This window comes from Vigna radiata, chromosome 1 (assembly GCF_000741045.1).
Source record: "Vigna radiata var. radiata cultivar VC1973A chromosome 1, Vradiata_ver6, whole genome shotgun sequence".
In the NCBI taxonomy this organism is placed as follows: domain Eukaryota; kingdom Viridiplantae; phylum Streptophyta; class Magnoliopsida; order Fabales; family Fabaceae; genus Vigna; species Vigna radiata.
Window position 1 is genome coordinate 29,320,384 of NC_028351.1, and position 8,712 is coordinate 29,329,095.

Below are 8,712 nucleotides of genomic sequence, written 5' to 3' on the forward strand. Positions count from 1 at the left end.
GATCCTACAAATGGTAGGCCGAAGCCTGAAACTAAAGTCATTTGAGATATACTTGAAATGTAAAATTTTGTTTACTTTGTTAGAACTTTACGAAAATATATGAAAGAGCACAAAAGGAAGAATAAAATTTCATTTGAAATAAATATTTTCTTATTAGAAATCCTTTTAAAAAGAAAGGAATAAGAATAGAATCTATAACATTTTAATTAGCTTGTATTCATTTTAACACAGTTTAATACTCTCATTCTAGAACCGAGAAATTAACAGCCCTTCCCTCTCTGATGAACAATCCCACCCCCAAAAAAAAATTCACACATACCATAAAATAACAAAAAATGCTGGCACTTAATTCAATGTCCAAGACATTAACATAATTATGATATATGAACAAAAATGGTCAATGAAGTTCTAAAACAAGGACTGTACGCCACATGAAAGAGCATTATCTCAGGGTAGGACAAGTTTCAATTCAATAAATGTATGGTAAACTGTTCAATCCACAAGATTATGTCCGATAGTCAATATAAAAATATAAGTGTGAAAGGAGCAAAACAACCAAAGAGTGTGACTAATAATACAATAGATAAGCAAAAAACAACAAAAACACCAACAAGCATTCGTTATGTGACCAACTCATATAGTCATGCAACATGCACGCTGAAACTCATGTGCCTTATGGTAAACAAATCTTAGAATCATAGTACCCTAGAAACAAATCCTAAACTTCCATCAAATATGCCATGGATCGGTAAAAGCAGTTAATTTCTTTTGGTGAGACCAGAGGATTATAGACTAAACTCAAAACCCACAGGTGAAAGCCCAAAAGATCTAAAAGAGTGATATGAGTAGGAGACTCAAAACTCCTAAAAGAAGTCTAAGAGTTAAAACTGTATCCAGCCTAAGAATCAGCAACCTGGTTTGTTTCTGCAAGAACATGGCACTACTGAAGCATAGCATCACCAGCATGTAATATTGAATTTGAGAACAGCATTATGCAGAGGAGGAAAACTATCATAACAATTATTATTGTAACAACTTTATTTGTAACCATTAACAAATCTCAAGCAAAACGACAACATTCAAGAACCTACATTTGTATAAGCCACCTCAGTAGCCCAATTTTCATAACAAATACTTTCTACTAAAACATTCTACAGGAAGTAACTCATTGAAAACCCAAAACACAAATCCGAATATAAATTAAGCAATAAAGAACAAAAATAGTGAAAATACTAACTCAGGCAGTGGAAACAGAAACTTGAGTTTCCCTTTCCCTCAATTCCTTCCTCCTAAGATACTCCCGCAAAATCCCAAGCCTCGCCGTCTCAAAAGCGAAGTAACCCAACGCGGAAAAGCACGCACTGTGAAGCACCCTAGGTCCCATGCCACGAGTCAGCCCCACCCACCCTTCCTCCTTCAAAATTTGCTTCACCGTCGACGAAACGCCGTCGTACATAACCGCCGCAACCTTATTCACCCCCTCGCCGCGAACCTGCGTCATTAACCGTGTCTTCACCACGTCCAACGGTGTTGTAAGGGACGCTGAAATCGCCCCCGCGAGTGCCCCACACAGAACGCTCTGAACCGGTTCCAAATTGTTCTTCTCCGTTTTCTGAAGCACCGCAGCTTTCAGATACTCAAAGGAGGAATAACTCAGAACCCCTGCGGGTAGGTTTCGGAGCAATGTCGCGGAGTATCCAGCGTAGAGGCCCATAACACCGTCGTTTTGGAGGATTTCCACAAGGACTTGCCAGGAGCGTCCCTTGGCGCCAGCTTGCATTCGCTGCGTGATGAGCTCCTTGGGTACCATGATCGCCGACGAGGCGACGTTCCCCATGGCGCCTGCGGTGGGAGGGATCAGTACGGCAGGGAAATTTTCGAGTTTGCCAAGGAACGATTTGCCGAACTCGCAGGTGCCGAAGTAGACGGCTGATGAGGCGGTTGAGCCGACTATGACGGCGGAGATGCCGCTGTAGAAGCCGAGGAGGCCACTGGACTGGAACGTTTTCACGACTGCGTCGAGGGCGTTTTTGTAAATTTGTGCAGCACCTTTGGTCTGCATCTTGGTTTTGATGGTGTCGAGGGGAAGGAGGCAGACGTAGGTAAAGGCACCAGCGAGGCCTCCTGCGGCGGCGCCGATTAAGGCGCGATCAAGGAGGGGGAGGGATTTGAGGGGCTGGGGTTTAGGGTTGGGCCGGGGCCATTTGACGGAGGTGGTGGAGGCGAAAGGGGGGAAATGGGTGAGGAGGGAGGGGAAGTCAGAGAGGGTTGTGGAGATTGAGATCTCGTGAGGATTCGGAGAAGGGAGGCCCAGAGAGGAAGAGACCCTGGCCTCCATTGCAGAGTGAAGAGTGGTAGTGGTAGTGTTTCTGAGGTGAGAAATTGAGATTAAACGCAGAAGAAGATGAACCACGTCGTCGTTTTTGTCTCTGCAAAAGGAGAATCAACAATTCCTGTCTCTAGTCCGGTGAAAAAACTAACTTTCTGTAGGTAATTTTTTTTTTTTTTTCCTTTCAACACATTTTTTTATTTATTTAAGCACTTTAAAGAAATGTAATGTTCTCATCTCCTCGAATTTTGACAAAGGTCCTACAAAATTTCATACATGTTCATTTCATCAATATTACATTAATTAGCAAGTTATAATTATTTTTTTTTGGTTTTAAAACAAATAAAATTATTTAGTTCGTTACATTGAGAAACAGTTTGAAAAAGTGTAATTAAATTTGACTTCCTAAAGATACCTAAAGTTACACCGTTATGATTAAAAAACTAAAATAATAGCTATTTTTTAATATTTCCGAAGATTCTTTTTCGTTTGTTTGAAAATGACGATGCGATATTATTAAGAAATTTTTTTATATGAATAATAAGAATTTTATTTGAAAATTGAGATTGAAGGGTCATATACAATTGCAAATCAAGATTAATGAACGCCTTCCACATTCTTTTTGTATTTTTCTTGAAATTGTACAAATAATTCTTTTTATCTTGTGAGATTGAAACAATAGAACATGTTCTTCAGGATTCATTTCAATAAACTCGTATTTGCTTGCGTCCAGTAGTTTGTTGCCTCTCAATTACCAACCTTTATATTATTATGTTGGTATATGGACAACTGATTAGAGAAGTTAATTATCTTCAGTCTTCGGCTTTCAACTAAAAACACTATATTAACGAGTCTGTTAACTCATTTGAAAGCTATTTTAGTGTAAGGTTTATGAACAGGATGACCAAATACGTAGTAGTACAAAATCTTAGACCCAATACAGATCGGGTAAGCTGAATGTTAAATGGTATAATAGGTAAAATCTCGACTGATAGGATTATTATAAGGAAAATGATATTTTAACACCATTTTGTGACACTATTTTGACATTGTACACGTGTCAAAATGTGATTAGACGATTTCAAATTAAAAAAGTTGAGACAGGAGTATGTTTGGAAGAAAAAAATCAAAATTTGTTTTTTAATTTGAAATCGTCCAACCACATTTTGACACGTGTGCAATGTCAAAATAGTGTCAAAAAATGGTGTTAAAATTTTATTTTCCTTATTATAATAGAAGATAAATAGTCGAATAATAAAGAAAAGATGTTAAAAGAAAGAATACAGGGGTAAATAGGAAGTTTTGAAAATAATAAAGATTGAAGAAAATCTAAAAGGCTGGAGGATAATGAGTATAGAAGCACTCTTCAAAAATAGGAAAGATGAAAATTATTTTGAATGTTTTTTTTTTTATAACATTTTGGCGTTTATCATGAGAATCTGATAAAGATTTCTCGATGTCTAAAATTTTATTTTTTTAATGCATAATATCATAGATAGGAAAATGTTTATTTAACACCCACTTTTGACACAAATTTGACACCGTCCAGGTGTCAAATTTCTATTGGGTTATTTATTTTAAATTGAAAAAGCTTTTGTAATAAACTGACGGGGGTAGAAGTGGTATAATGAAATATTGAATATGATTTTGGATTTGGCGGTTTCGTTTTCATCTTCCACTTTTGCTGTGAACAGTTTCGTTTTCTTCTTCCACTTTTGCTGTGAACAGTTTCATTTTCTCTCCAACAGGTCCCTTCGTCTTTCGTTTGCCACCATCTCCATTGTTGCGTTCCTTTCGTTTTATCTCAAGCAGGGGAAGGCGATCATTGAGAAGGTAAGCCCGTAGTGTCGGTATGTCGTTTTTGGTTTGGTTGGGCTTCGTCTTTGTTTCGTCATTTGCTGGCATTCTCGCATTTTGGTGTTTTGGGTTTTTGTGTATCATTTTGCTTCTCATTATAATGTTGTTGTTTAGGGGTTAATTTTATTTTTGTAAACCCTAACCAAGTATTGATATTTGGCCTCTTTGGTGTTTTGATTTTGTGTTCAGTTGGAATGGCTTCCGGAATCCCAAAGGTAAGATAAAGTTTCTTACTTTTATTTAGTTGGATAATTTGTTGTTAATATTAACAATGTTTTCTTTATGTCTTGTAGTGGAGGGTTCGTACTTCTTTGGATTCATCTTATATTTTTGGAATGAATCGTTTGTTGAGAAAAGATCATATTCAACGAATTGCTATGACACCTTTTAGGCTGAGTCATCAATTGGTTCCATTTACAGTTTTAGATGTTTTCATGACGACGGGTTTAGGTATAGGTGGTTTAGAAGTACCGTTTGATGAATGTATAGAAGGTTTGGTTGGAGAAATGTTTAACAGAAAAAGGACGTCTTTGAAAGACTTGGTTGACGTGTTTAATGTGATTGTTTTAGACAAAAACACAGACATTGATGTTGTTTGTAGGTTGTATATATTTGTTTGTTTGGTTGTGTTTTTCTTTCCTAGAAAGTCTAAGATAGTTGCTAACATGCCATCAAGAGTGTTAGATAGCCTATGCTTATATGATTGGGCTACCGGTGTACATAAACACCTAGTTGATAGTTTGAATAAAGGCATGAAAAAAATAATGGCTGGACGAATCCGCAGTTCACTGAGTCTAAGTGGCAATGTTGCGGTATTGCAGGTAAAATTCGTTGTAGTTGTTGAAGTCAATTATATGAATTTTGTACATTTTGATATATGTGTTAGTGAAGATTTTCATCATATTGTAGGCTTGGGCGGTGGAGAGATTTTCCCTTGATGGAAATCNAATTAATAGGGATTTCCCTCGCATGCTGCATTGGTTCCGGTATAAGGCACGGTCATATGAAATTATTGACGATATATTTCGGACTGTTGAAGTAAGTACTTGATTTAAGTTTCTTATAAATATTGATGATTTGAATCCAGTCTTTAATATGTTTGCATGTTTGTAGTTTACGTCTGAGTGGTATGTTGGGGAGCGTGTCCGTGACCTGCCCGATATCAAAGCTGCATTTGAGTTGTTTGATGGAGGGATAGGTGTACCGCAGTTGCCAAAACGATGTAGAGTTGATGAAGCTGTAGATGATAGCTTCGATGATGGCACCTTTGAAGCAAACCTTGAGGAGACATTGAAGAAGAATAATGAAGAAATGATGGCGTTGTCTTCAAGGCTAGTTTTTTTTGAAGAATGAGCTATTTAAAATTCGTGAAATTCCAATTGTGAATGAAGAAGGTGTTGGAGGAGTTGATGAAGAACCTTTAGGTGGAGGTTATGAAGAACCTTTACATGGAGTTAATGAAGAACCGTTCAATGAAGAAGCCTTCAATGAAGAACCTATGGCTGAAGTTGAACAACAAGTTGTATGTAACGTCCCGGCAACTTACAAGGACTATTGACTGCCCCCACACATCACCACGAGACTTTCCAGTGTGCTTTGTCCTCACTCGCACACTTTCCGGGAAAACTTCTTGTAAGGTCACCCATCCCAGAATTTCTCCAGGCTAAGCACGCTTAACCATGAAGTTCTTATGGGTTAGGCTTCCGAAAAGTAAATGCATTTTGGTGATATGGGTAGCCAAATCAATTCCTTTAAGCTATCCTTCAACTGTATAGTCCCATACCTATACAGTCTCTAGATCCCTCTCATTCCGGTGTATGTTCGATTCGTCCATGTGCCCCTTCCACTCGAAGCCTTCCAGGAGCCGCTCCTTGTCTGTGCCCCCTGCACCATGCCTCTTGCATCGGCGATCACTCCCCGCCCTCGTCAGTGCCCGGGTGTCACATGAAGGGCGGGGAGTGATCGCCGGTGCAAGAAGCATGGTGCAGGGGGCACGGACAAGGAGCGGCTCCTGGCAGGCTTTGAGTGGAAGGGGCACATGGACGAATCGAACATACACCGGAATAAGAGGGATCTGGAGACTATATAGGTATGGGACTATACAGTTGAAGGATAGCTTAAAGGAATTGATTTGGCTACCCATATCACCAAAATGCATTTACTTTTCGGAAGCCTAACCCATAAAAACTCCATGGTTAAGCGTGCTTAGCCTGGAGAAATTCTGGGATGGGTGACCTTCCGGGAAGTTTTCCCGGAAAGTGTGCGAGTGAGGACTAAACACACTGGAAAGTCTCGTGGTGATGTGTGGGGGCAGTCAACAGTCCCTGTAAGTTGCCGGGGCGTTACATTGTAAACATTGTTCATATTGTTGAGTATGAAGAACCGGAGGCACCGCAAGCAATGGCAATCGTACCTCTTCGTGCAGTTCGTGGTGATCCAAGGCCTAACGTCAATGCTGACCAACTTTACATCGCCGTGGGCGTAAGGGATAGAGCGCATAGGTAAGTTATGATAATTTTGTTTAATGTATTGGTTTGGGAATAGTTATTTATTGAAAATTACATTTGTTTTTAATCAAGATCGTGTGTGAAATAATTGGGCAGACACTGAGCACAACATCTATTCATACCTTAGCTCCTTACAAATACATTGATAACATGGTTAATGTTATTTGTCCTTTGTTCATTTATACTGTTTTTATAATTTGGAATCAATGATTGATTTTGAATGTGTAGTTGGTGCTATTTGCAACCACCATATTTATGCATTTTGAGAAAAGGAGGACGGGGGTTGTGAAGAGGATCCTTTTTAGTTCCTTATATGCGGTAACCTATTGGGTTTGAATGTTTTATTTTCAGTTTCTTTTGATTTTGTATGTGTTAGGCATTTATGATTGATGTATTTCATCGTATTCGTAGGACCTTATAGTCAGTGATTACTATAGAATGCCAAAAAACCGTCGTGTGTTTACTGATCATAATTACAGGAGTTGTTTGCGTGTGGGGCACTTTAGCCTTGCAGATATTCCAACAGCTGACTTTGTGAGTGAGGTTTTTCTTTTTTTACTTTGTTTGTGGTGGTGTGTGACTTTGTTCATATAGCAGCTGTTCATCTGTTGACTTTGTTCTATGTTTGTTTGTAGTTGTTTCTTCCTTTTTGCCATCATGATCATTGGTGGTGCTATGTTGTAAAAATTAGCACATTGCAAATATATGTTATTGATTCTTTGGGGAAGGGCATAAGAAACCGCAAAAAGATTGACATTGTTGTGGCATGTGTGAGCCCATTTGCATGTTGTTATTCACTTCCATGTAATGATGTATTGCTAATGTCTTATTCTTAATTTGACTCCATAGGCCGAAAACCTTGCCCGATTTTTTTGCATGTTGTACAAAAGACCGAAAGGGAGTATTGGACCTTTGTCTGTTGTACAACCGAATATCCCATCCCAGCCAAATCTGTAAGTTGTTATAAGCCTTCATTTTATAATGATGTTACTTTAATTGATGTAGTGTACCATAAGTGGTTGATGTTATACATTTTATTGTTTTAGACATGACTGTGGAGTTATAATGTTACAAGCTATGGAACTTTGGGATGGAGAGGAAAAATTCAATGGGAAAAGCATGCCACAATACTCAAACGTAAGAAACAATACTACTTTGTGTATTTTAAATGATTTGGTTCATTTGACAAGTAAAATATTTACATTTCAGGAGGCATTGCTTGCAATCAGAAAGCGATATGTAACTGAATGGATCCTGGACGAGGAGAACATAAGATTAATGGATGCGCTAGACGTCTATGGATTGTTGTAGGCTANTTGTTAAGTGTAGAAATGTAGTCTATTTTAGTTTCACAATACAGTGTACTTTATATAAGCAGACAATTTAATTTTCTTGTTATGTACTTTGTATATGCAGACAATTTACATCTTGTTATTCGAATAGGATTGTTTTAGACATTTGAAGACTTTGTACAAATTTTTATTTGAATAAGAATAATGATTTCAAGAATGGTTATTAGCAATGTATACATGATTGTTGATTTATGTTTGATGTCCAGGTTGTTTGTTATGTGAAATGTATGAATGTTCCATAGGAATTAGGGTGTTTTGCAAGTGAAATTGAAGGTTGCATGTCTTGGTTGGGAAACCCCATGGGGTACAGGGGGTATTCCCAGGGTGATGAAATGAAAGTTGCAGTAATTCAAGTAATTGTGCTGGAAAAACCAGCCCTGTAATCGTTTACAAATATTTGTAATCGATTACGCGAAGCATATGTGGATTTTGGACATCCTGTTCCACTGAAGGGACCACCAGTGGTCAAGTGGGGGACCACAGCTCATTTTGGGTGTTTTTTTTTAAAAGTTGACTTCTTCTTGGTATAATTGTGAGTCAAGGGTTGGATTTCATGGTTGGGAAACCCCATGATGTATAAAGGGGTCCACCCTTGGTCATTACATGGAGGTTGCACAAGGTGAAGGATTTTTGCATGAAAAACCACTCTTGTAATCGTTTACAAATA

The 8,712-nt window shown here is 38.2% G+C and overlaps 3 protein-coding genes across 3 annotated transcripts; 2 read left to right on the forward strand and 1 right to left on the reverse strand.

Annotated features, from left to right (window-relative positions):
* Positions 1 to 967: 967 nt before the first annotated feature.
* LOC106764418 (protein MITOFERRINLIKE 1, chloroplastic) lies at positions 968 to 2,473 on the reverse strand. Its single transcript, XM_014648708.2, has one exon. It carries the CDS (start codon positions 2,336 to 2,338, stop codon positions 1,238 to 1,240), a length of 1,101 nt encoding a protein of 366 aa, XP_014504194.1. The 5' UTR covers positions 2,339 to 2,473; the 3' UTR covers positions 968 to 1,237.
* A 1,602-nt stretch (positions 2,474 to 4,075) lies between these two features.
* LOC106761044 lies at positions 4,076 to 5,539 on the forward strand. Its single transcript, XM_022780349.1, has 4 exons — positions 4,076 to 4,162; positions 4,376 to 4,401; positions 5,096 to 5,224; positions 5,300 to 5,539. The coding sequence occupies exons 2-4, from the start codon at positions 4,381 to 4,383 to the stop codon at positions 5,537 to 5,539; spliced, it is 390 nt and encodes a 129-aa protein (XP_022636070.1). The 5' UTR covers positions 4,076 to 4,162; positions 4,376 to 4,380.
* A 1,000-nt stretch (positions 5,540 to 6,539) lies between these two features.
* LOC106769352 lies at positions 6,540 to 7,316 on the forward strand. Its single transcript, XM_022778934.1, has 4 exons — positions 6,540 to 6,687; positions 6,765 to 6,846; positions 6,922 to 7,011; positions 7,105 to 7,316. The coding sequence occupies exons 1-4, from the start codon at positions 6,587 to 6,589 to the stop codon at positions 7,285 to 7,287; spliced, it is 456 nt and encodes a 151-aa protein (XP_022634655.1). The 5' UTR covers positions 6,540 to 6,586; the 3' UTR covers positions 7,288 to 7,316.
* Positions 7,317 to 8,712: the final 1,396 nt, after the last annotated feature.

Bases quoted from the DNA above. Each gene is read 5' to 3' on its own strand.
- LOC106764418 (XM_014648708.2), bottom strand. From the start codon at position 2,338: ATGGAGGCCAGGGTCTCTTCCTCTCTGGGCCTCCCTTCTCCGAATCCT.
- LOC106769352 (XM_022778934.1), top strand. From the start codon at position 6,587: ATGGCAATCGTACCTCTTCGTGCAGTTCGTGGTGATCCAAGGCCTAAC. The intron at 6,688-6,764 runs GTAAGTTATGAT...GTTTTTAATCAA, and splicing joins GTAAGGGATAGAGCGCATAG to GATCGTGTGTGAAATAATTG. The intron at 6,847-6,921 runs GTTAATGTTATT...TTGAATGTGTAG, and splicing joins ACAAATACATTGATAACATG to TTGGTGCTATTTGCAACCAC.